The 26,516-nt window shown below is 38.2% G+C and overlaps 1 protein-coding gene across 3 annotated transcripts; it reads left to right on the top strand.

Annotated features, from left to right (window-relative positions):
• The first annotated feature begins 661 nt into the window (after positions 1-661).
• srsf11 (serine and arginine rich splicing factor 11) lies at positions 662-25,713 on the top strand. 3 transcript variants are annotated; one of them, XM_067990336.1, is made up of 12 exons: positions 662-1,000; positions 6,877-7,010; positions 10,195-10,304; positions 13,551-13,652; positions 15,346-15,392; positions 16,843-16,970; positions 19,625-19,706; positions 22,742-22,870; positions 23,062-23,145; positions 23,895-24,014; positions 24,477-24,630; positions 24,810-25,713. In XM_067990336.1, the coding sequence occupies exons 1-12, from the start codon at positions 885-887 to the stop codon at positions 25,011-25,013; spliced, it is 1,410 nt and encodes a 469-aa protein (XP_067846437.1). In that variant the 5' UTR covers positions 662-884; the 3' UTR covers positions 25,014-25,713. The 3 variants fall into 3 exon arrangements, with proteins under 3 accessions (XP_067846437.1, XP_067846436.1, XP_067846438.1); XM_067990335.1 differs by having other exon boundaries at positions 13,530-13,652; XM_067990337.1 differs by lacking the exons at positions 662-1,000; positions 6,877-7,010 and adding an exon at positions 9,763-9,876 and having other exon boundaries at positions 13,530-13,652.
• The last annotated feature ends 803 nt before the right edge of the window (positions 25,714-26,516 follow it).

The raw sequence follows: 26,516 nt of genomic DNA, 5'->3' as shown, positions 1-26,516 counted from the left end.
AGTTTCAAACCAAAAACCAGTATTTCAGCATTGCTATCAGAGCCTGAGTATAAAATGGTTATTTAACTGTTAAAGCTATTTTCCAGTAATAATCACTCATTTTAACGATCTATTTTGCATTTCAATCTTTAAAAAGTAATTACAGCTCCACACATTTAAAAGCGTCCCTTTTTTTTATTCCAAAGCATACGATCGATTTCCTCGTGTTGGTAACAGTTCTAGCGCGAATTCATTTAAATAGGACCTCGTGGGATTTATTTTTTATATATGTATAAAATATATAAGTGTAAAGAGCACAGCATGAAGTGGGTTCGTTTTATTTCCCCCACAACAGAAAATAATAGGTACTGGAAAGAAGCGAGACTTGACGAGTTATGAAATGAAAATAGGAACATGCAAAAGCAATAATTTTATTCTCTCCATTTCCTTTTTTGTTGTGTGTCTCTGTACAGAACTCTCTCGAACATTATGGCGGTACTTTTCCACTGGGCTGAGCCGTTGGGGAGGAAGGCACGTCACTCACTCCCCCTTCCCCCAGCTGCGCGCCGCCACACCCCGCCTGCCGCGCGCCGCTCCCGCCTCGGTCCGTCACCGCTGAAATGGCCGAATGAAGGAGGGGGTGATGGGAACAGCTGCGCGTGCGCAATCAAACGCAGGGATTGTGGGATACCGCGGAGTCTGCCCGTTGTCGTTGTTATTGAGGGTTTAGGGCGAAGACCCGAGCATTTTCAGTACCGATTAATTATCTTTAAATTGTCATATATATTTTTCCACTTTCTTTTCTTCTGTATTTTAATGTCTTAGGTTCAAGAAAACGTCGTGGAAAATTGGATCAAGAAAATAATTTCTTCCCTTTTTCAAAAAAACCTATAATTTTTAAAAAGATGGCTACAGACGTCATTCAAGTGACCAATGTTTCGCCGAGCGCGACCTCCGAACAGATGAAAACTCTGTTCGGGTTTTTGGGCAAAATCGACGAGTTGCGGCTCTTCCCTTCAGAGTGAGTAACTCCAAACTCCCAGGCAGGGCCGGGGCCTAGGCCGTGCCGCCCAGTGGCTTAAGATCTGACACCAAACGTTTTAACTTTTTTTTATGATGGAAAGCGATTTTGTACACGGAGTGTGTTTTACGGATGTACGATTCGAAATATCTTTTGAAAATATCAAATACAATTCCTTTCATGAATAACGGGGCTCCAGTTTCTTCCACTATTGTGTGGCTTTGGGACTCGCTGCCCCCTCACGCACGATATCGCCAGACCATGCTCCCAGTCTCATTTATCTTGATTTATATTGGGCGGTGGCCTAATCAATCTAAAATCAAAACATGAGGGTGATCTTACAAAGAGGTAGTTTTTAAAATTGTACCAAAGTTAGGTGTTTCATTTTTACCCGTGTGAAGTAAAATGGCCGCCAGTGTAAAGCCTTTTCTCAATGCCGACAAGCAATAATTGTTGTTTTGTAAGCTTTTACGCTTCATTTTTGAGCAATGTACTGAAATATTATAAGTTTAATAATTTACAGATTATTAAATAGGCTGAGCAATGTTATGAATAAAATCAACTACATTTTATGCAAAAGCATGGCGAGAGTAATCAATGGTCAGATGAGAAAGGAGTAAATACAATTAATTTTTCATTGTTACAAAAACAGTCATCAAACTAATTTGTAATTTTTGCAGAAAAAGAGATTGGATTCCAGGATGTAATCCTGAAAAACAGGTGAAATAATTTGATCTGATTTCATTATTGTTAACCCAATCATCAATATCTAATCACATTTTAAAAAAAAAACACATAGGTAATTTAATACAATTAATTGTGCCTGGCATCAATAGAGACCTTTAAAGTACATTTTATCCCTTTTTTCAAAATATTGTTTGAAGCTCTGTGCAACACTCATTTTTAATATTTTGATGTACAGTTGGGTTCCTATCTTCCCTGTGTGATTTTAGTTGTCAAATAGGAAACAGTTGACCGGTGGGAGAAGAATTATGCAATCCTTTTAATTACATTGCTTGCTTACTTACTACATAAGTAGCTTCTGTTTGCCTTTCCAAGGATACATGCACTTGGTTAAGGCTGGAGAATGTGGGTGCAGATTGACGAGAGCTAAGAATTTAGGGCCTCCTAATGTGTATAGAGGTACTGCTGGAATTTAAGTGGCTTAACATGCAGTTATGAGCACAGAGCATTAGTAAGCTTCCTGTTTATTCATCTAGGATCATGTTGCATGTTAGGTAATTGGCTTGCAGGTTTATAGATAGATGTCTAGACACAAAAGGCATCAAGGGGTATGGGGAGAGAGCGGGAATATGGTATTGAGGTAGAGGATCAGTCATGATCATATTGAATGACAGAGCAGGCTCGAAGGACCGAATGGCCTACTCCTGCTCCTATTTTCTATGTTTCTATCTGGTGCCAAATGATGAAGCCTATCCCTTCATGTATGTCAATGAACTAGAATGACATCAATAATCCCCTATTAATTACACTGCAATCTATCTTGCGGTTCTAAGATTTTCAACATTAGGTATTATTTTGGTCACACTTGAGCTGATTGCTGGAAAATACCCATGATAATTGTCAGTTTCCAATGTTGAAAGCAAATATTTTTATCCCTTCTAAATTAGCTAACTTATAATTAACTAATACTTTCATACATTCAACAGTTAGAACATAAACTTGCTAGATAATGGTTTCCTGGAAGTTTTTTTGGATAAACCAAGATGACAGGCCAAGGTCCATAAGACAGGTCACTGCCAAGGCTGAAGAATAAAGGATCAGGGTGATGATGCCAATATTGAGTTTTAAAAGTCTTTAAGAAGTTATGGAAGGAAGGGAAATAAGGAATTCCATAGTTTTGAATTCCCGAGTGAGAGTAGGAGATTGTAATAAGTCTTGATTTCAACACCGTGTGCTGTAAGGAGCAAGAGCTTCCTTAGATATTCAGGTCTTAGATGGAGTTGGACTTTCAGCAGTTAAGTTTTTCAGGGTAAAATAAGTGTTTGGAACAAAAGAGAAAACCAGGGCTTTGGAGGATGTGGGAGTGCCATTTTAGGCCAAAGATTTGCACCTTTAACAATCGTCTTATGTGAGATCAAATAATCCTATTTTTTAAAATTACTGTTTATACAAATATTAACTAAAAGTCTTGGGTGCAGCACACGCTGTCCACAAACTTTACTTCCTGCTGTCACGATTTTTGAGTAATACTTTTCTATCAACATTTACAATGTAAAATTGCCATGTAACTATTTATAACGAGCATTTCTATGTAAACAATTGCCTGTCGGTGTAAACAGGCCTCCCACCACTGGTGGAGCTGTGCTACGAATTGCCCAGGTCTGCCTGCCGTTTTCTTCCTTCTTGCCAGGTAAGTTTTATTTTTAATTTTATCTTTTTAACTTTTTGCATTTTATATTTCTATTTTCGTACCTCTTTCGTTACTCCCACTCTACCTTGCATCCTTCCAGCTTCCCAGCCTTCTCCCCTTCTCTACTTGGGGCAGTCCTGTTCACCCATTGATCATCGCAGCCTCTCAAGGCAGACCTACTGGTATTCCTGGCTACGCCGCTTAAATTTTTGCATCCACCGCTCATCCCTCTCGTTTACTCCCCTATTCAAATTATTAATATCTTTTCTTCCACGATTTAAACGTTCATTCTTCCTGCTGCCACCCCAACTGCTTAAATTATTAATTTATTTTGCTCGGCTGCTTAAATTTTATTGCCACCTGCCCCGCTGCTTAGATTGTTACTTTATTTTCTAGTTGCACTGCTTAGATTATAATAACCTGCTACTTAAATTACAAATTTTTCTTGTGGCCTTGCTGCTAAATTTAAGTGCTTCCTGCAACCCACTCCACTATATAGACTAATATATATATATATAATAACTAATAATTTACACTATATTTAACATTATATAGCATTGCTCCTATAAACACTAATATTATGTTTGCCTACGACACAACACTTGTGTTTCAGAAGTAATTCCTTGACTATAAAGCGCTTTGGGACATCCTAAGACATGAAAGGCACTATATAGATGCAAGTTTGTTCTTTCATATATTGTTCTAATATTACAACGTTTGTGATGACTCATCGAGCAACACCACAAGTGTGTGTGTGTATTTATACAAGTAAAATCATCTTGGCTCTTACAGATCCATGTGTGATTGACACCTGGAAACTTGATTCAAATCTCATGAAACTAAAAAATTGTTAGGACTATGCTCATTAATGGCAAGTGTAAGAAGCTGTATGTTTGTATGTAGCTACTACAAAACACAGATTTAGTATTCTGGTACGTCATTATAAATCTGATCATCTACAATAGTGCTAAACTTTTAATCAAGGCAAGTGTAACTTTCCAGTTCTGTAATGTTATTTAGTATGTAATCGGTTATTAAACTTACACTGCAATTTTATTAAGCTGAATCATAATGTATTTTCAATACTCTGACTTATTAACATAGAGAATGTTTTTATGGCTACTTTGGGTGCATTGGAAATACTTTTGTGAGATTGTGTAATCATTTAAAAAAATAGTTTATGCTTTTGTTTTAATAAAAAGGACTGTTTGTGAATGGCCATATTCACTTCTACTTTCCCTGTAAATCCCTTAAAACTTTGCATGTGGAGGATTTAGCGTAAACTGATAAAGTTTTATAGGTAGGACTTTTACTCCAGGCAGTTGGCTGAAGAAATGTCTCTTGCACTCCCATGTTGCAGATTGCAACCTGCATGAAAGTGCTGCTGATGCATTAAATGTTGTGGTACTGTGAACTTTGCAAGTTTATACCCATGTTTAAAATAAAGTAGTACTAACTCAAGGTTGTCAATTGAAGAGTTGTCTTCTGTTTTATTTGAAGTACATGTTGACTGTAGAGGAATTAAAAATACAGAACACCATGTCATGCAAAAACATAAATGGTCTCCTGCACGTTTCACTGTTCTAATTTCTTGGTGCCACCCCTGGTTACCCAGTCCTTTCTGGACTCAGCGCCGTTTCTTTCCCTCATGGTCCCAGTTTCTCTTTAATCATGTGTTGCAATGGCTACACGAGATATACTGACTGCCGCTTTTAAACTCATTAGTGTTGCAAGTTTTTTGGAATAGCTCAACAAAGGAGGCTTCAGAAACGGAATGAGCATTGCTTGTCCTCTAACCTTTTAAAGACCTTTCCTTCCAAATTTAAGAGAAAGATATAAAAACAGATCACCCAGGTTGGTTTTGCTTGTGCCATCCGAGATTGATGGGAATGATCTTGTGTAAATTGGTTGGTCTTCCCACCTCTGAGGGAAGTTTTAGAATTCCGGTGATAGCCAAGAGGGGAGCCGTGGCTTTGTATCAAGGGAGAGATGAGATTTTTGTTCTGGTTTGGAGCCTTGAATCTGCATCCAGGTCTCTGGGAGATCAGAGAGAGAATAGCATACAGAAAGAAAAACTTTGGCAGTTTTCTGTCCTGTTTCCTGTATAAAAAGGGATGATATTTTTTAGAAGATGGGTTTTTGGGGGGGTGGGGGGGCGCGAAGCTACCTTTGAGACTAATGCTACAGTAACAAGGTAGCTGCATGCTATTTTTGCTCTCAGTGCCTGTGGTGGGGAAAAGCAGGTAAAGGGGAGTAAGAAATAGAAAATTAAAAGGGCTAAGAATCAGAAAGCAAGGGAGGAACACAGAAGAAAAATAGGCAAGAAAAAGAGAATTTGAGGTGAGAGATGAGTGATTCACTTATTTTGAGGGGGTGAATGTTTCTGTTGGTTTTACTGTTTAGATTTTGCCTTTTATGTAGTTTTGGTTGGAGTGAAATGTGGATACCTGGTAATGTGATTGACCTTGTGGATGTTGAGAGTAATTTTGTGAAGCAGTATTAGTAGTGGTACGAAGCTGCTGAAGGTCATGCCCATTGTACAAAAGAATAATAAGATTCCAAAGTTTCAAAACTTCAAATTGAGTTAAATTCCAGTCATGGAAAACTGGAATGGTTCTTTATTGAAGCTATAGGCTCACTCCTGCTGAATCTAAATTTTTAAATGCACTCAATAAAAGCTTTTGTCAATTCCAGTTAGATCAAAAAGATGTTTTAAAATGCTAGAGCAGTTTAAATGCTGATATTAGTGTGTTGTAGTGGTCAGTGCCCTTGCAATTGCTTCCTGACACACTTTCAGTTGATGACCCCAAACTTTTTTCAAAAGGAAAATTTGTGTGAATCTATTTTCTCTTTCCAGTAGAAAAAAATTACAAAATTCTTCCATATCAGTCAGTTGCCATTGCAACATCCTTCACAATTGTACTCTAAAGCCGATTGCTTGCTGATTTTCTTAATTATAATGGCAACAGTAATGTTTGCTCACTTATTTACTATCCAGAACTGCAGTTCTACCTGATTGAATGTTATTAGTGATATTGATGTATTAATCCTTGCCCACTGTCTTATCTGGATTTTGGGAATGGGCCAAAACCTGTGCAGTGTTGAATCTCTTCCTACGTACTTAAAGTGGTTTTGTGTAATTTTTGCTTTTCTTCCCCATCTGCCCCATAGTCATATTGTGGGCTCAAGATTTGCTTTCTTGGCCTTCACTTATGGCAACATTTAGTTGTTGTGGATCTGCAAGAATAGCCTGGACATGTAGGCTTCATTTTCTATTCTTCCCCTGTAATGAGCGTGTGCCTGGTATCTAGGCAGAAATGAGTGGAAAACCTGCGTGGTTCAGTGATGACTAGCCTGTTTCGAAGCATTTAACTTCTTGTATCACTTGGTATGATTGAGATTGAAAGATCCATTTGTAGTAATTGTCTTCATTTTGCATTTTTTTAAAAAGATAGTGTAATCTCAACACCAAGGTTCAACCATATTTTGATTTTTTTTTCAGTGAATCACCATTGCCAGTGACGTCTCGTGTGTGTTTCGTAAAGTTTCATGATCCTGACGCTGTGGGAGTGGCGCAGCATTTGACAAACACAGTCTTCATTGACAGAGCTTTGATAGTTGTACCTTACACAGAAGGTTTGTGTTTTATTGCTTGGGGTTTTTTGGCTCTTTATAACCTCAGTTGTACCCATCAGAGTATTTTTCAGTAAATTGCAATGTACCAGCATGCTAAACGTTATTAGTGATATTGATGTGTTAACCCTTGGTATACTGCCATCATTAACACAATGAAAATGTAAAATGTTAAAGCTGCAGTGTATTTTGAGAAATTTCTGGGGAAACCTGTATGACTTTTTTGACTGACTTCAGCGGATTCTTTAGAGACAGATGATGTAGGTTCTAGACTGAATCATTTACATTGGGACTGATGGTTATAGACAGTTGCATTTAAGATAGATTGCACTGTGTAAATTAACTACTTATTTAGGCCATGGGGATGTTAGACCAAAGCCACCACAATGCACATTATTGTTTCTTGTGAACAGTACCATTGGTAGTTACACAACGAGGCCACACATGAGAATAATACACCTCGAAATAATGTTTGTAATTCCCCACCATTGTCAGAAGTGTTGTATTTTACTAGTAATACAATGATATACTACGGAGTAATGAACGTTTAATACACTGTAGCATTAATATTTACTTGTGGTTTTAGTGTTTAGTGCTTTAGCTTATTGAATTCAGTTCTAAACCATGGCACAAAAATATTTGGTTCTAGTGTCAAACCTGCTGAAAGTGACTTTTTATTTTTGCCAGAGAAAGCCCAGTTTAAAATGGAAGTCATGAGGCCATCAGCATTTTAGATTTTTTTTTTAATTGCTTGTGGAAATATACATGGGTATTCTCAAAATAATGTTTTTTAATGCAGTACACCAAGGGTTGTTAATGGGGTGGGACTTCTTAGTCTAAAGTTTTAAAAAGTTGGTTAATCCAGCTTTTTGTGTGCGCTTTTGTGAAGGTGGAGTTGTCTTTTTTAATAACCATATTGTTTCATAAAACCCAGAGCATCACCCAAAATAATAAATTCTTCTCTCTGTTATCTGTGTGTGTGATTTTTATAGTGGAGAAGGCAATTGCAGAGCCCCTTCCCTGATGACTGAAAAAGTGGGTCCTCTGCAGCGACAGGGGATTCTAGGCAATTTACAAAAGGCCAGCAAGCATAAGAGTCCCCATGTGTTGTCCTGTTGTAAACATTTGTTCTCGTTAACTACCTTTCTCTTCACTGTTTCTATATTTCTAGGCTTTGATGTTATCCAGTTTAGATTGTATGAAGGAAAGAATTCAGCAGATTAAAAGAGGGCAGGCTAAAAGTGATTTATTAAAAGGGATAACGTACTATAGAGAGGTAATTTTGGCACAATCTATTTTGGTTTGTGTGGGACTAGAAAGTGATTAATGGTAACAATTTTAATTTGTAAATCAAATTACACACTTGGAATGTCAACACAAAGCTGTATATGCCAAAATTACCTGCTTTATGGTATCTGCAATCACATTATACTACACTGAACTGTTTTTTTAAATTCTCTGAGGGCTCCAGATAAGTTAGTGCTTCATGATTGAACTGCAAAATTTTAGAAATACTCAATAACAGTAAAGTTTTTGGCCTAGTATTGTGTGTAGCTTACACTTGAGTGTTTTGATGCACTAAACCAAGTTTCTTTTAAAATAATTTGATTAGGAGGAAAAGGTTTCTGGTTTGGTTAGTGAAATTGGTCAATAAATCAACTTCTGAAAATTTTGGGGTTAACATTTGTATAATTGGCAAACTTAAAAGTACCAATCACTGTGTACTTTGATGCACATCAAAGTTTTTAAAATCTAACTTTTCTGGAATCCTATGTTGAGGTTTCTTTTTTTTATTTGCATGTTTTAATTTGTGTGTGATTGTGATTTGTGCTGTAATGAAGATCTGGATTAGCTAAATATACACAAGAAACACGGTAAGCAAGTAATATGTGCAATAACTTGCTCAGCTTGAAAAAGGACTTACAGCATGTCGGAGCTCTGTTTACTGGTAGACGATGGCTGTCAGTTGTCTTTCATTCTTTTGTCTGTTTTCCTTTTCCCCTTTTTTCTTTGTTCTTTCCCTCCTGTCAAATTCCTCTTCCATCTGAGTATGAACGCCAAAGGTACATATGAACTGCATAGTAAATTTCATAAATCATTTAAAAGACAAGCCTTTAGTTATGACAGTTGGTAGCATCTCAGTGATGTAAACGACCCGGATAACGCTATGCTAAGTGCATTCTGTTAATTTTATCAGCACCGCTCAGTACAGAAAGTGGAACCATTGCCTTTGTTTAACAGTGGTTTTTCTTTTTTTGTTGTTGTGTTTTACAGTTCTTTTCCCTGGTTCAGCCAGACCTATTTACCAGGCCCTGCTGAAAATACCACCCAACAGTTTTGCCTTCTGCAGCTAATCCAGTTTCTCTTAAGTGTCCTTTACTTGTTGTATGTTTTCTTGCTGAGGTGCTACACAGTATCTTTATACATGCAGTGCTGAAAATTACTATTATCTGTAAAGGATAGAAATGCAGTTGGTGTGTATATATATTTACAGAATGTCACTCTTGATTATGGGGCATTGGGGCACAATGGCAAATTGATATCTAGTAACATTGCAAAAAAAGTGGTTCACTTACACAAAAAGTAGCATTTAATATATAATGAGCAGTATGTTTCAGCTTGTTCATGAATTTCTCCTGTCTAATGGTAAGTTCTAAACAAGTCATAGTGAACTTTTTCATGATTTTGGTCCCTAAATCATAAACTTTTTTTTGTCTTGTGTATCTTGATTTTTCTGTGTGCTTTATAGTGAAGCAGCCGACACGAGTCGCTTGTTCATAAAACATCTTTTGAAAAGTTGAGAGCACAACCCCTGGAGAACCGACTGTGCTTGCTTACGTTTGGTTCATGACTAAAAAATCGAGTACAGGTGATAATATCTTGGCAGTGTTACAAAAAAAAAGTAGTGTGTATTGTGATATTTATTTATTTTTTTACTATAGTATATACTGATTTGTAGATTCAGGGCAAAAAAAATCAAATTTTACATCTATGACATTTCATTCTAAAAGTTAAAGGTTTCAGTTGTAATTAGTAAAACATAAAATCTATTTTAGCAAGATTATAAGTGTACTTTCTACAAGCTAAGGTGCTGAAAACAGTGAGACCTTGTTTTGCTGGGTGTATATATGTGTATTGTCTCAACTTGTGTGGGTTTGTTCTAATGCAGATCTGAATTTTTCTACAGGAGTCATTCCTGATGAGTCTAAGGCTTTGTCTCTGTTGGCACCAGCTAATGCAGTGGCAGGTTTGCTGCCTGGAGGTGGACTTTTACCTACACCAAATCCTCTGACATCAGTAAGTAAACTTTTCAAATTGAAGTTAGTTAAAACAATCATTGTTTTTAAAGGGGCTTCATTACTGATATGTATTTCTAGGTTTTACTACATCAAATTATTTTGAATTTGCGGCACAAGAAAATGAGCCAATCTTAGTCAGTGGAAGGTGGTACTTACAATTCTGAAGCTAGTAAGATTGATGGCGACTAGGCTTCCCCAGTTGAATTGAGTTTTGTTTCTATTTAGATACAGTCCCCACCACTTAAGACGTCCACTTTTAAAACTGGCAGTCGCTTATATCAGCCAAAGAACGATATCCATTTGCGTTAACGTCAGTTTCAACGATGCCGGTTATAGCATCTTAAGTGCTCTGTTTATTTTGGGCAGAAACAAATGCTTTCTTTTTGCTGGTATATATGTATTTTTTATTCAATCTGATACCCTCCGAGAAAAGCAAAAAACAATTCTTTTACCAATTAAGTTCAGCCTTTGTTAATTTACATCATGCTCTGCAAATTGTAGCTGGCATAATTAGCACAATGCTAAATGTGCTGTTTCTTTAATTATTATTGTCTACTATAAGCACTTAACAGCGGCTTTTGAGTCAAAGTATAAAGCTCTGGCAGCTGTGGCAACATTCAGTTCGAGACGTTAAACGTCCTTCAGGCAATAATGTCTTATTAAAAGTGGGGCTCGCCTGCCATTAAGTCTGTCAAACGTTAACACTGACCCTGCTGCACGTGGAATATCAGTGATCGGTGTCTGATTCTGCAGTTTGACATCTGAAACCATGTCCTGAAATTATAAACTGATTGTAGCTTAGAATTAATGGGTAAGAGGAGCACAAACACTGCCCGATAGCAGTTTTATATAAATTATTTATTGATCCCTAAAGGATGGAGTCTGCCCCAGGAATAATGATTGAGGGAAATTGGAATCATAGTATCGTTTCTGCACAGAAGGTGGCCATTCAGCCCCTGGAGCCTGTACTGGCTCTTTGTAAGGGCAATCCAGTTAGTCCCATTGCCCCGCTCTTTCCCCGTAGCCTTGCAAATTTTTTCTCTTCAAATATTTGTCCAGTTCCTTTTTGAAGGCCACGATTGAATCTACATCCACCATCCTTTCAGGCAGCACATTCGAGATCATAACTACCCACTGCATTAAAAAGTTTTTCCTCACGTCGCCTTCGTTTCTTTTGCCAATCACCTTAAATCTGTGTCCTCTGGTTCTCAACCCGTCTGCCAATGAGAACAGTTTCTCTTTATTTGCTTTATCTAAACCTTTCATGATTTTGAACACTTCTTTCAAATCTCCTCAACCTTCTCTGCTTTAAAGAGAACAAACCCAGCTTCTCCCGTCTATCCACGTAATTGAAGTCCCTCATCCTTGGAACCACTCTAGTAAATCTTTCTTGCACCGTCTCTAAGACCTTCACATCCTTCCTAAAGTGCGGTGCCCAGAATTGGACACAATACTCCAGCTGTGGCCGAACCAGTGTTTTTTAAAGGTTCATCATTGCTCCATACTTTTGTACTCTATACCTCTGTTTATAAAGCCCAGGATCCCGTATGCTTTTTTAACCACTTTCTCAACCTGTCCTGCCACCTTCAAAGATTTGTGCACATTTCCCCCCAGGTGTCTCTGTTCCTGCACCCCCTTTAGAATTGTACCATTTAGTTTATATTGCCTTTCCTTGTTCTTCCTACCAAAATGTATCACTTCACACTTATCTGCGTTAAATTTCATCTGCCATGTGTCTGCACATTCCACCAGCTTGTCTATGTCCTCATGAAGTCTGTTACTATCCTCCTCACTGTTTACTAGACTTCCAAGTTTTGTGTTACCTGCAAATTTTGAAATTGTGCCCTATACACCAAGTCCAAGTTGTTAATGTATATTAAAAAAAGCAGCAGTCCTAGTACCGATCCCTGGGGAACGCCGCTGTATACCTTCCTCCAGTCTGAAAAACAACAGTTCGCCACTACTTTCTGTTTCCTGTCACTTAGCCACTTTCGTATCCATGCTGCCACTGCCCCTTTTATTCCATGGACTTCAATTTTGCTGACACACTGAAGTTTATAATTTCAGGACATGGTTTTGGATGTCAAACTGCACTTTATCAAATGCCTTTTGAAAGTCCATATACACAACATCAATTGCATTGACCTCATCAACCCTCTCTTTTCACAGACTTGTTTTCGTATAAAGTTTGTTTAATTTAAGTCTCTCTCCTGACCTGACAGTCCAGGAATAATTTAGATGTCTCTTTTATAAGTTTCATAAAAGTATGTTTCAAATACGTAATTTTATCTGGCCTGCGCATGTACTAGACAAATTGCATTCGCATGAATGCTCCCACTATAAGTGGTGGGGACTGTATTGGTAAAATGGTGGTTGTATGAGATTTTGTACTGTAACCACTTAGTGAAGAGTACAGCTTTATATTTTGTCCTTCTAAATATAGGTTGCATCTGAAGAGAGAATTTTAATATGTAAATTATAATGTTGGATGTGTTATTGATTTATGTATCTATTACTGATGGAAGCAATTTGAAATGACAAATTAGCAGTAGCACACAAGGAATGTATTGCATTACATGAAAGCACATTGGATAAAGTACCACTTTTTAATTGCATGTTGGCACCAGTACACTAAATATCCCAGTGACAACACTGGAGAATATTGTTTACTTCAGAAACATGCTGATATTTTTTGTGCTTGTTAGAATAAAATTACTTTTTCGAAAATGTACAGCATTTGTTCTAAATGTGTTTTAGATTAAAATGTGCATTAAAAGTAGTCAGCAGCGTTGGTTTGAAATACCTGAATCCAAATGGTTAATGACTACTCAAATTCCCACTAATTTTATTCTTGAACCCTGCATTTGCACCAAACTGTAAATTGGTGTCTTCCGTTCACATCCTGCTTCAGATGCAGGATGTTATATAAACACTTGGGAAGGTGAGTGAGTTGAGTTTGAATTTAATCTTACAAATGCAGGGTACTAAATTTAACTTCCTTAATTTGATCAATTTGAGGGTAGAGGTAATCTGAAAAGAGACAACTTTTCCAAAATAGCATTGACAGTCTTCAAACAATATGGATATTTATATCCATAAACCAGGCATCCTTCAAATGTAAATCTGCAAAGCCATTTTTTTTTACAATATATTGTAGCAGTACAGGAAATAAAACACTGAAGACCATTTTCAATTAAAACTTTTATGCAAACAATTCTTTCAGGCAGTTTTTTCTTTTAACCAGCTCAGCGGTGTTCCTTTGGCTGCTACTCTTGGGAATGTTAATCCTGGTTTGGACCCTACACTTGCTGCACTTGGACTGCCAGGAACAAACTTAAATTCACAGGTAAGTGTGGTGTAACTGCTGTAATAGAATCAAACCTAAAATGGTGATTGGCTGCTATTTTGACTTCATAACCATATGCTGATCAGTGGTCCAAGTTTTACATGCTTCTGATAGAGTTGTCTGTTAATTAGTATGCCTTACCTGTTAACCAGTAACACCTTTCTTTGTTGTGGATTCCTCTGTTGAGTTGGTATTTTTGCTTTAGATCCATTGATCTTCAGGAGTCTCTCGCTCACTTTAGCTGCTTTTTCCACCCCACTGTTCTGTATGCCTAGATGTGAACAGTGATATTTGTAAAGTTGTACTCTGCTAAATTAACTCATCTGGGATAGTAGGAGGAGCACTACACTTGTCCTCAGCATTCTCGGGGCTGTAGAAGAGAAAAATAAGCCTAGCTTCCCACACCTCATCACTACCCAATAACTCTTGCTAGATGTTGTGTACAGGTCCTAATGGGGCAGTATTGCCCTATAGGCATCACAGAAAGAGGGTTGGATAGAACTATTTTTAATGGAATGTGGCAGGACATACCAAATACATAATACATAATATATATATCCAACTTTCCTTGTACAAGTTAGAGTTGCACACGTTGTGATGTATTTGTTGGGGTTCAGTGGACAGTGCAGTGCTGCATCTCACACATGATGTACTGTTTGTTACTATACTGAAAAGTCAACAGATAACTGGGCTTTAAATCCTGTTTGGATTACTGGTAAATTACAGTAACATTTGGTACTAAAGCCCAATAGTTAAGTACATTTTATTATCTCTGGGGAAAGTTAATAAGGTGTTAGTAGGTAGTGAAAACCAGTGATGAGTGACCTGTGGGAGAAATTTCACCACATGGAATGCAGCGGTTCAAGACCACCTTCTCAAGGGCAATTGGGGATGGGCAATAAATGCTGGCCTTGCCAGTGACGCTCACATGCCATGAACGAATTTTTAAAAAAGACATGCATTTTGTATCAAGTTTTCGCTTGCCTGATTTAGTGTTCAAATGAGGTTTTAATTACTAGAACAGATTTTACCAAGAGTTTCAAGCAGTACTTTGAATCTGTAAGGATTATACTACAATTGCATCTGACAGGCAAAAATGTGAACTCTTCTTGCCTTGCTCCCTTCAGCTTCACCCTTTTTGTTCCCTTGTGAAAGGGTATGAAACTTAGACTCAATCTGAAAGTTTGAGAACCACTGATTTTAAGTTTTCAACACTTCAAAAATAATTTTCTAAATGAAAAATTTCTATTTAATAGGTTAAGCTATTGATAGCTGTTGGCTTTTTGCAGGAAAGCTATTAATGTGGAGAACTTTGCATTATTATTGCTCTGTTGTGAAATCTCAGAATTGATTGTGTTTGATTTGACATTTGTAGTTTCTCTGCATTTAACCATCAGCTTTATATTACCTAGTGACAAACTTAATATTCTCCAAAGCAAGTGCAGAGGTGCAAGTAGCTGTTTAGTAAGTGGAAAGCATTGACATTGAAACTTTTATTTAACTGTTGAATAAGTAATTGAAAAGGAATTTGTGCGAAGAGCTAGAAATAGAAGTGTTCCCTATATCGTAGTTGCGGAGCCTGGAATTGATCTAAGTTCTGCAGTGATTAATGTTGGTACCTTTTTTATTTCCAAAGTACATTGGTAAATATCTTTTTCATTACCGTATAGTAATCTTTCTTTTGTCGTCTTAGGTTACAGCAGATCAGCTTTTAAAGCTCATCACTCAAGTTGATCCAAAGTAAGTTGGATAATTATTCTGCTTTTTATTGTTGGGATAAAAGGTTTTCTCTACGTACCAGTAGTCAATCCAGTGAAGGAAGTCATCAAGGGTGCCTGCTGCTTGTTTCACTTTTCAAATGCATTGGTTAAGTTCCATTGTAGCTTTGGTGAGTTTTTGAAAAAAACAATGTCTTCCCTCAATTGCCCCAGAGGGTAAAGTCTGCTGTAGTTCTGAGCCATGAAAAAGAATATTCCAGGTTGAGTTGGACCTGGTTGAGAGGAGATTTGATGGAAGTGTTCAAAATCATGAAGGATTTAGATAAAGTAAATAAAGTGAAACTGTTCCCATTGGCAGGAGGGTTGAGAACCAGAGGGCACAAATTTAAGGTGATTGGCAAAAGAACCAAAGGCAACATGAGGAAAAGCTTTTTTATGCAATGAGTAGTTATGATCTTGAATGCGCTGCCTGAAAGGATGGTGGAAGCAGATTCAATCATGGCTTTCAAAAAGTAACTGGATAAATACTTGAAGGGAAAAAATTTGCAGGGCTACAGGAAAAGAGCAGGGGAATGGGACTAACTGGATTGCTCTTACAAAGAGTCAGCACGGGCCGAATGGCCCCCTTCTGTGCTGTAATGATTCTATTCTTGGTCTGTGCCATGTTATCTGGGGCAGTATTAAGTGTGCTGCAGCTGGCCTCAACACCCCTGCAACAGGGAGGGGGAAAATTAGCCAGGGTTCCTACTTCTAATTGCTGTCTGCTAACCCCTGGTATTAAGTGTATGTATGGACATTGGAGAGAACAGGATCTGTTGTGATGCTTTCATGGTCGAATAGCCTGCCAACACTCAGTGTCTGGTTCACACATCAAGAACAGACACTTGTGTGAGGTATAGGAGGGGTGCTGACAGCTATGAAATTCCAGCTCAGCATATACTGATGCTTTCAAGAGAAATTTGAAGTTGAAAATGTTGGTATTTTTTTCCCTCATCTTAATCAGGTGACATATTCTATATTTCTCAAAGGGCACATTGATACATAGAGGTTGGCATTGAGCAGCCTATCTGATTCACTAACAGTTCCATCAAAGCTGATATGCTCTAAAAGGGCAAACATCACTAGTTTGATTCATGAATAAGGGATGAACACTTTTCCCAGCTGGAATGCCATGAGACAGCACTGTCCAAACTCATTAGCGGGAGCATGATGTGGCCAGTCTGGTACTCCAGAAACAGTATTGCCATTTGGCTGCTAAAGAATTGACTGTTCTGCTCCAGATCTATGTGGTGCCTGGAGAATCTTTCCCAGCCAATTAAGTGAAGGTGCTGCACCATCTAATTAGTGGACCTGATGGTCTTTTCTGTGTGTTTGTAAGTAAGATTCAGTATGTAATCCTTGTTCAGATCAGGTTTTTCCATAGAAAATGTTTTCTCTTGAGGACTGCACTGTGTATGCATTCTTTTTTCCAGGTTAAACCATGCTGCTGGTGCCATCGTGAGTCCAGCCCTGAAATCTGACACCTCTTCGAAGGACATAGAAGAAGCGATGAAAAGGGTTAAAGAAGCACAGTCACTGATCTCAGCAGCAATAGAAACTGGTAATATTGCTTTTTTAATGTTATTGCACTTCTAACCTTAGTTGTATTTATACAGCTTAGACATAATCAAGTGGAACTAAGGTGCTGCGGAGCCACGGTTTAGAAGTGATTGGATCAGTATCCATATTGTGCGAATTACGCAGAATGTACAGCACAGAAACAGTCTATTTGACCCAACAGATCCGTGCCGGTGTCTATACTTCACACAAGCCTCCTCCCTCCCTATATCATCTAACCCTATCAGCATATCTTTCTATTCCTTTCTCCCTCATGTTTATCTAGCTTCCCCTTAAATGCATCTATGCTAGTCGCCTCAACTACCCCTTATGGTAGCGAGTTCCACATTCAAACCACTCTCTGGGTATAGAAGTTTCTCCTGAATTCCCTATTGGATTTATTAGTGACTGTCTGTTTTATATTTACGGCCCCTTGTTCTGATCTTCCCAGCAAGTGGAAACATCTCTACGTCTACCCTATCAAACCCTTTCATAATCTTGAAGACCTCTATCAGGTCACACCACTCCGTCTTCTCTTTTCTAGAGAAAAGAGTCCCAGCCTTTTCAATCTTCCCTGATAGGTATAACCTCTCAGTTCTGGTATCTTCTTAGTAAATCTTTTTTGCACCTTCTCCAGTGCCTCATATCTCCTTTTTATAATAATGGAGACCAGAACTGTTCACAGGAGTCCAAGTGTGATCCAACCAAGGTTCTATACATATTTAGCATAACTTCTCTGCTTTTCAATTCTATCTCTCTAGAAATGAAGCCCAGTGCTTTGTTTGCTTTTTTTATGGCCTTGAAAACCTGCGTCGCTACTTTTAATGATTTGTGTATTTGTACCCCAAGATCCCTCTGCTCTTCTACCCCATTTAGACTTATATTCCATGGAGTATGTGACCTCCTTATTCTTCCTAACAAAATGTACCACCTCACACTTATCTGCATTGAAATTCATTTGTCAACTACATGCCCATTCTGCAAATTTATTAATGTCTTCCTGTATTTTATCGCATTCCTCCTCGGTATTAACTATAGCCCCCAATTTGGTGTCGTCCGCAAATTTTGAAATTGTACTTCTGATTCCCAAGTCCAAATCATTTATGTAAATGGTGAACAACAGTGGTCGTAGCACCAATACTTGTGGATCACTACTTCCCACCTTTTACCAGTCTGAGTAACTATTTTTAACCCCTACTTTCTTTTCTGTTTTGTAGCCAGCTTGCTATCCCCTGCTACTTGTCCCCTGAATCCATATGCTCTGACCTTAGTCATGAGCCTATTATGCGGTACCTTATCGAAGGCCTTCTGAAAATCCGAATATATTACATCTGCTGCATTACCCTTGTCTACCCTTTCTGTTACTTCTTTGAAGAATTCAACATGGCTGATCTTCCCTTTTGAAATCTGCTGACTTCTTTATTAGATTATTATAGTTATGTAAAAAGGGCTTGATTTACAGTTCCTTGTAAAGTAGTGACTGCAGTTTTCTTTTAAAAAGTATAACCTTTGTATAAGTCAGTAGAAATCTGAGAGATTTTGTGGGGTTTTTTGGTGAATTGTGAGGAACAATATTTTTTCTGTGCCTAAATGAATTTTCTCATCAAAACTGAGGTGCCCTCATCTTGACAGTAATAAGCATTACAGTATTGGTCTAGTCACACCCGCAGTACGTTAATGAATTCTTGTATTATTCAAATAGCAGTTAGATATCTTGAAAGCAGACATTCAATATTGCAACAACTGTAACAGCTTTGCTACATCAGACTACATATGGCGCAAGCATTTCAGATTTGTTATTTTGTTAATGGAGGCATTTTGTTCATTGCACCAGTAGCAGACATTTGACTAGTCATCAACAATGCAACAGAAATGGCCATTTTTTAATATCCAAGTATGGGGTGTTCTGATGGCTATTTCCAGGGTCAACGTCTAAAGTTTAGCAGGCAGTGTAAAACTAACAGGGATGTCTGATTAGGCTTAAAACCATAATTTCAATTTTTGATGCGGATTTTAATTTGAAACTTTGGGAAAATCAGGTCAGTTTCCCATCACTTTGTGGAATACTGCAGCCAAAAGTGACTAAGTTATTCTCAACTGTGCAAAGAGCAATATTTTGGATAAATTCAAACATTTCAGTGGGAGGTATAAACCTCCTCAACACCAAACTGGTGTATACTTTGAATGCACTCTGACCTAACCAAAAATTTGGCTTTGTTGTATAGAATCATAGAATGGTTACAGCACAGAAGGAGGCCATTCAGCCCATTGAGCCCGTGCTGGCTCTTTGTAAGAGTAATACAGTTAGTCCCATTCCCCTGCTTTTTCCCCATAGCCTTGCAAATTTTTTCCCTTCAAATATTTAGCTAATTCCTTTTTGAAAGCCACGATTGAATCTGCTTCCACTACCCTTTCAGGCAGCGCAATCCAGATCATAACTACTTGCTGTGTAAAAGAGTTTTTCCTCATGTCCCCTTTGGTTCTTTTGCCAATCACCTTAAATCTGTGCCCTCTGGTTCTCGACCCTTCCGCCAATGGGAACAGTTTCTCTTTATTTACTTTATCTAAACCCTTCATGATTTTGAACACTTCTATCAAATCTCCTCTTATTTTGTTACTCTAGAATTCTCCCAATTATTTGTGGTTTTTGTATTTCAGACAAAAAGGATGACAAAAGGAAACATTCTAGATCAAGGTCCCGTTCACGCAGGCGGCGGTCCCGTTCCCGGTCAAGGCATAGGTGAGAACAAGGGAAACAGTCCAGTTTTTGTTTAAAATTTTGTTGGAAAAGGATGGTCATTTGGGCAAGTGATTTGACAGTGTGACAACTCAAGAAATCTCATGTAATGTAATTTGCTGCCTTCTGAGTGATAAATTATTTTCCTCATTGATCATGTATATCAAATTTGAGATGTTTGACCTGCAATAACTTAGGACTAGCCAAAATAGTCTGTCTTTGTGTATTATTGGGAAACGTAAATATAAAGGAAAATACAACACAGGATGCAGCAGCTAGGATGTATGTCCAGTCTTATTAATTCTCAAGAATTGTATGTTTTTTCTATCCTGATGTCTTCAGAACTACCCATCATGTAACCTCCTGCTCCTGTCCAGCATAACATCCCAAGACCTCTGAAAGCCAATTCTGCATTTGTTTCTCTTTTCTCCACATGTTTTGAGAAGGTCCTTTAAGCTCTGTGCCGTTCTTGGCTGATCAATAAAGAAATCAAACTAAACAAGAATAAGAAATGATAAGAGACTGAGTACCAGGAAATAGCAATTACAATGTAGATGATTCTAGACACGGTAATGGATTGGCTTCTATCTGAATGCATTCTAAGGAGTGCTTATTCCTGATGCAGGGCTTTCAGTTGGGGAGACATGATTGGCCCTGTTTATTGTAAGGCTGTAAATCAACATGATATGTGATGGTCCATTTTCTGTTTTAGGTGGAAGTGCGAATTGTTCAAATTGTATCTCCCCAACTTTCAATCCATCCGGTTGCCAAATTTGCCTAGTCTGATTTGGCAACCTAGAATGATCAGAATGGTTGATCTAAAAGTGTAAAAGCTCCAAAAAAAATTCTAAAAAACCTTAGTAGAAAGCAAATTCTCTCTGGTCTGGATTCTTCTGGCCAGAAGACATCTGTCCTTCCTCCTGAAGCATTACACCCATTTGTCAGTCAAGAGATGATCGGATTGATACCATCTGAACCATCTCAGGAAGAGTGGGTGGGATTATAGCTTATACCTTATATACCAGTACCTCTGATCAACCAATTCCCAAATTCGCTGAACTCTTACCTCTTCAGGTGGCTGCCTTCCTTCCCCCGCCCCCCCCCCCCCCAGTTGTCCATTGTCCTTCTGGGAGTAGCTGAACATATGGGAGATCAGGTTTCAGCATCAGATGTTGCTAGTGATTTTAAATGCATAGGCTAGTTTTCATAGCAACTCTCCAGATTTGCTTCTAGCCCTGTGGTGGAGCCTTCTTACTGTTTTGGGAAGTGAACATTTAAATGAAAATATTCCCCCTGGTAAGCATGGATCACTCAGGGACTTCCAGCAAGTTGGCTCAGCCATTTCATTATAGCCTAACTAGTTTAGGGAAAGAAGCAAGATCCTACAGAAGCTGGAAATCTGAAACAAAAACAGAAAATGCTAGAAATGCTTGGTAGGTAACTCTCAGCTGTGGGGAGGATAGACAAGCTGATGAAGGTTCCACACTGGAAATTGTAACTTGTCTGTTCTCTCCACTACCGTTAACTGATCTGAGTGTTTCTAGCAATTTCTGTTTTTCTAACCAGTTTAAGCCGCCTTTCAGCCATGGGATGCATTTAATTACATAATAGGGTCAGCATTTATTGGTTGCACTCAATCAACTAGTGAACTCTCTTGTCATTCTATTGCTAGTTTGGCAGGTTCCAATGTATTCAATTTCCTTTGCGTGGAGCCCCTAATTTGAGGGAGACCCTGCCATTTCCCTCATTGGACAAACTTCATTAACAATGTTTCAAGGAGAGAGGATGTTTCCTGGAGAAAGAGTGAATGGAAGAGGATGAGGAGGAAGATGTTGATGGTGTGTTTGACAGTGATAAAGCAGACACTAATATTAGGATTGCTGAGACATTTGTCGCTTGAACAGAAGTTAGATGCTGTTTGTTACAGGGTTTCAGTAGCCCTGATAAAGCCTTTTCTTCAAGTGTCTCACTGACCAAAGCTTGTCACATTTAATAGGTTTCCCTTATCATTTTGTCAAATGTTGCAGGTGTATGGTCTAATGTAGAGAGAGTAGCCGTGTGAGATATTCCCTTGCTCTGCAAATTTTCAAGACCAAGCGACAGTAGCAGACTCATTACAAAAGTAATTTACCCAAGTGCTTTATAACATTTAAATCTAATCTCCAATTTGGCAGGTATGGGGCAAAGACATTGCATTCTCAGATTTTTCTCTCCAGGTTACATCCAAATCCACTTCATTTTTAAGGCTTTTGGAGGCTTTGAGCACCTGCTCCCAATGCTTTTTAAAAAATTGATACAAACTATATCCACTATTTTTCTCTCATTGATTCTCTCTCCTACTACTTCAAAGAAATCTATATGGTTGGTCAAGCACAATCTGCCCTTTAGAAATCCATGCAGACTGGCCCTGATTAACTCGTGTTTCATCCTGCATTATAGACTCTAGTAGTTCGTCAGCAACTTAAGTAAGACTAGCTGGCCTATAACTTGCTGCCTTATCCCTGTCTTTCTTGGAGAGTAGTGATGTGCCACCTTTCCACAGTCAGAGCCTCTGCTATTTCAACCCCAGCTTCCTTCAGGGTCCTCACATGTAAAAACCTCGGGTGATTGGTCTGCTTTATATTTGAGTAACTTCTTTAGTAGTTTCTCTTTAAATACTAACCTCCATTAACTGTTCTAAATTTCATCTCATTTTCCTATTCATCCACAGAACCCAATGCACTCCCTTTTTCCCTTTACTGGAATATACTATGTACTCTGGTTATTTTATAAATAACCTCGGTCCACTTCAAAGACCCTTTACATCGTAGCACTGAAACTCACTTGGCTTTTGCTGCCACACCTGTTTGTCATTTGCATTCACTGCAAATTTAACCCATTTGTGCTTTATAATTTGAATGAAGAGTACTGGTTTCTAGTTTCTAGCTATCTGTCATGACCCTCTCTTTAAACACAATTTATGTTTTTAAATGATGGGGATATATTTAAATTGGCTTTTTGGTTTGTTGAGTACTTGACAACGTGTATTCTTTTAACAGGCGTTCCAGGAGCAGATCTAGAAGGCGTTCACATTCAAAGTCTAGAAGCAGGCGACGATCACGAAGCCCAAGACGAAGACGGTCGCGCTCAAGAGAGCGAAGGAGGTCTAGAAGTATATCAAAGTCAAGGTTTGTTGCAGCTTTCTTAGTGTGTGTTTTTTGTATTTATATAAGCCTTTGTTACGATTTTGCAGATCTCTTCGTCACTGAATTAACTTGGGTTTTTAAAGGTTTCTTTGTATTTAGTCGAATAATGTTTGTGTAAGTAATGCAGAGCGATTTTTAAGCATGAATTTTATATTTCCTGAATGCACTTTTAGAGAAAAAAAGAAGGAAGAAAAGAAAAGATCCAAAACACCCCCCAAAAGCTACAGCACAGCCAGACGGTCTCGTAGCCTTAGCAGGTATACATTGAAGCTTCTATGTTTTGGAAATATGGGGTAAGGAGAAAGAAGACAGGTTTGTGTGTTTTTTCCCCCGTTTAGGTAGTTTCTGATTCATGCAACCTCTCTTTGGATGCTGGAGACAGAGAACCTCTTCATTCAGTAGTCCACTAGGAAGTATGTTAGAACGTCAAACAGAAAATAGTAAAATCAAGGGCAAAATCTTGTGTTGCACTGCTCCATGGCATAGCATATCTATGTTCCACCTTGGAAGCAGTATTTTAAAAAATTTAGTCAAATTATCATTTAAATGGCAAACGCCATTCATGCTTCCTGAACCTTGTAAAATGATTTGCGCAATTACAGGTGTCTTGGTTCTCTCTGCTTTTCAACTTTGGCTAAGGGCCAGCATTTTAAATCTGGATGTTTTTTGATTCAGTGTCACTGCAGTGAATCCTTGTAACAGTTTCACAGCAGCCCAACTGGAGAATAAAATTCACTTTGAAAACTGGGCTATTGACATTGGTCCCTGTTATTTTTCCTAGACTAATTTTGTTATTTCTGTGACTCAAGTTTTTTAACTTTTTAAAAAAAAAACTGTTATAAGACCTTTTGACAGTTTTAAAAGTATAAGTTGTGAGAGCAACGGTGGACAATTTAAAGTTATCTTTTACAGAATACCATCTGGGTCTATAATGGCAATTACTATAAATGCAGGGTAATTAAGAGTAATCGAATACCATATTAAAATATTCCCTTTACTTTGACAGAGACAGAGAGCGAGAGCGAGAAAGAGAACGAAGGCGTAGAAGAAGTAGGAGTATTTCGAGGTCCCCTAAGAAGTCAAGATCACCTAAACGTAAACTGTCACGGTCGCCATCCCCTAGAAGGTAAATGTTTGAGACATAGATTTTGCTTTGAATTACTGCTGCATCTGAAACCTTTCTGTATAATATATGTAAATATAATGTCAATGGGTGTTTGAACCTTCTATCCTAGTGCATATATTGCCAGGATCAATTTTATCAATTTCCTTCATAATGAAACTTCTGTGATCACCTGACATTCTAAGGTTTCAGTTTGGCTCGGTGGTAGCATTGGTGATTGAGCTAGAAGGTTCTGGATTGTAATAACACTTCAGCACATAATGTAGGCTGACACTTCAGTCCAGTATTGGAGGTGCTGTCTTTCGAATGAAAGATTAAACCACTGCCCTATCACTTTTGCTTTTCTTTGTCTCCCTCTCCTCCCATTTCTGTCCCTTTTCCAAAGAAAAGTACAACTTTTAACTTTTTCTTGTCTTAAAAAGAACTTTTAACTTGTTTGAAGATGTTGACCAATTTACTTTTCAGGCACAAGAAAGAAAAGAAGAAGGACAAAGACAGAGACCGAAGCAGAGAAGTAGATGAAAGGGAGAGATCTGCTAGTAAAAAGAAGAAGAGCAAAGACAAAGAGCGAGAGAAGGAGAGGGAAAAAAAGGCAGAGAGTGAAAAGGGAGATGTGAAGGTAAATCTGGAAATGCAGGAATTTTGTTACAAAAAGTAAAATCTCCCTTTTTATAAATTTGTACTGGCTTGAATAATTATTGTTCTATTGGAGTGAGAGGTTGTATATTAAGCTAGGTGATTTTACAGGTTTAGTTTATTGAATTGGGCAAATTCAAAGTTTCCTACTCCTTTATGCAGGTTACAAGAGATTATGATGAAGAGGAACAAGGATATGACAGTGAAAAAGAAAGAAAGGAAGAGCAGAGAGTTTCTGAATCTGGAATGTCCCCAAAACTGAAAGAGTTAGCGCAAGCAAGTGACAAGGGAAGTACAGATACCGTTAAAGAATCAAAAGTCAATGGCGACGATCACCATGAAGAAGACATGGACATGAGTGAATAAATTTAGTAAAAGCTGATTTATATTCCTAATGTGAAGTGATTATTTTTAGCAGTGCTTTCTGTCAGAATTGAAGTGTCGCCCTTCTATTATATTTTCTACAATTACAGAAAGTGGTGACCGTGGCACCTGCCTTGTTCGACACAGTTTGTGAAAGAGGTGTACAGATGACTTGGTTCAGGAAGCGAAACTGCACTTCTTATAGCATCAGATTGGTGTGCCAGTAAGAAGCTTTTTCTGAAATGTATGCAGGGATCTCCTTTGACAAGAGTAGGAACCTCAGTAATGTGTAATTTTTGTTTAAAGTGACTCAACCAATACTGATGTAGATAGTTACATATCTTATGAGCCTTGTGACTGTAGATTGAGTTCACGTAGTTTACTGTTTATTTGGCTTTCTTAGTTTTAAGTGGCTTTGTCTGCTTTTTGTATGTAGCTCTACTAAATAACGTACTTCGATATTCCCTGCTCTTCAACTTATCACTTGTGTATCGCCCACTGTTCTCAAAATAGAGGGCGCCTGCACAAACTGGATTTAATGTGCAAAGTCTTGTGAGGAAAATAGTTTTCTTTACCTTGATACTGACAAGTCTTGTCAGTTTAGCAATTTTGGCTGCAGTATGTGCCATGGTCTTGTACAGTTTATGAAAACAATTTCTGTTTTACATGTGAGCTTTGATAATAAAAGCTATTTTAAAGCCTGGTTCAGATCCTGCTCATTATTTTCATTTAGAGCTTGTTTAGGAAGGTCTTCAGGAAGGTGTTCAATGTTTTGTAAAAACCTGAAGTCAAATGTAACAGATCTGTGATGGAGAATAATTTGTGAATCTGCTGTGAAAGTGGATTGCGATTTTCGTATTTAAACCAGCTATAAATAAAGGTAATATAATTTTAATGAAGTTCCTTTCCTCTTGCTCCCATTTTGTTCATTTCAAGTTGCAGTTGGAGGAGCATAATGGCTTGGCCCGCACTTCTCCAAAGCTACTTCTGATGCTCGTTTTCTCTCTCACTCTCTGCCTTTCCTGAAGATGTGGACTAAAAGCTGCGGTACGGTTCTAACTTTCAATACCTTTTGGAAGGCATTATACCCAGCCCAATTCTGCCCTGGATGCTGTCCATGCATGCTTACTTCCAGGAGAAATGACTAGAGAGGATTTTTTTTCCCCCTCCCAAACTCTAGGGTGCTGAGGCCAGTTGTAGTACCGCAGCCATGACTGAGGCTGAGATCACTATCTCAGCATGGACCAGAGATTGAATCTGGGACCATGCTGATCATTTTAATAGCCATTTAAAAATGTGATCGTGTAAAGATGCACTGCTGCAGCCTGCAGCTCTGGTTAACCGTCTGGCTGATAATTGATCAAACTTGCCCAACTGAGGCAAGTGGGATTGTCATTGGCTAGTAGACCTGGGACTAAAAACTTGATTGAATATACTCTAGTTGAATATTTGACTTCTAGTGTGACACAGTTGAATCCTGATAAATGTGCATGTTTGCCAAGAAAT

This window comes from Heptranchias perlo, chromosome 9 (assembly GCF_035084215.1).
Source record: "Heptranchias perlo isolate sHepPer1 chromosome 9, sHepPer1.hap1, whole genome shotgun sequence".
NCBI lineage: Eukaryota > Metazoa > Chordata > Chondrichthyes > Hexanchiformes > Hexanchidae > Heptranchias > Heptranchias perlo.
This window is presented reverse-complemented; position numbering and strand designations above follow the sequence as displayed.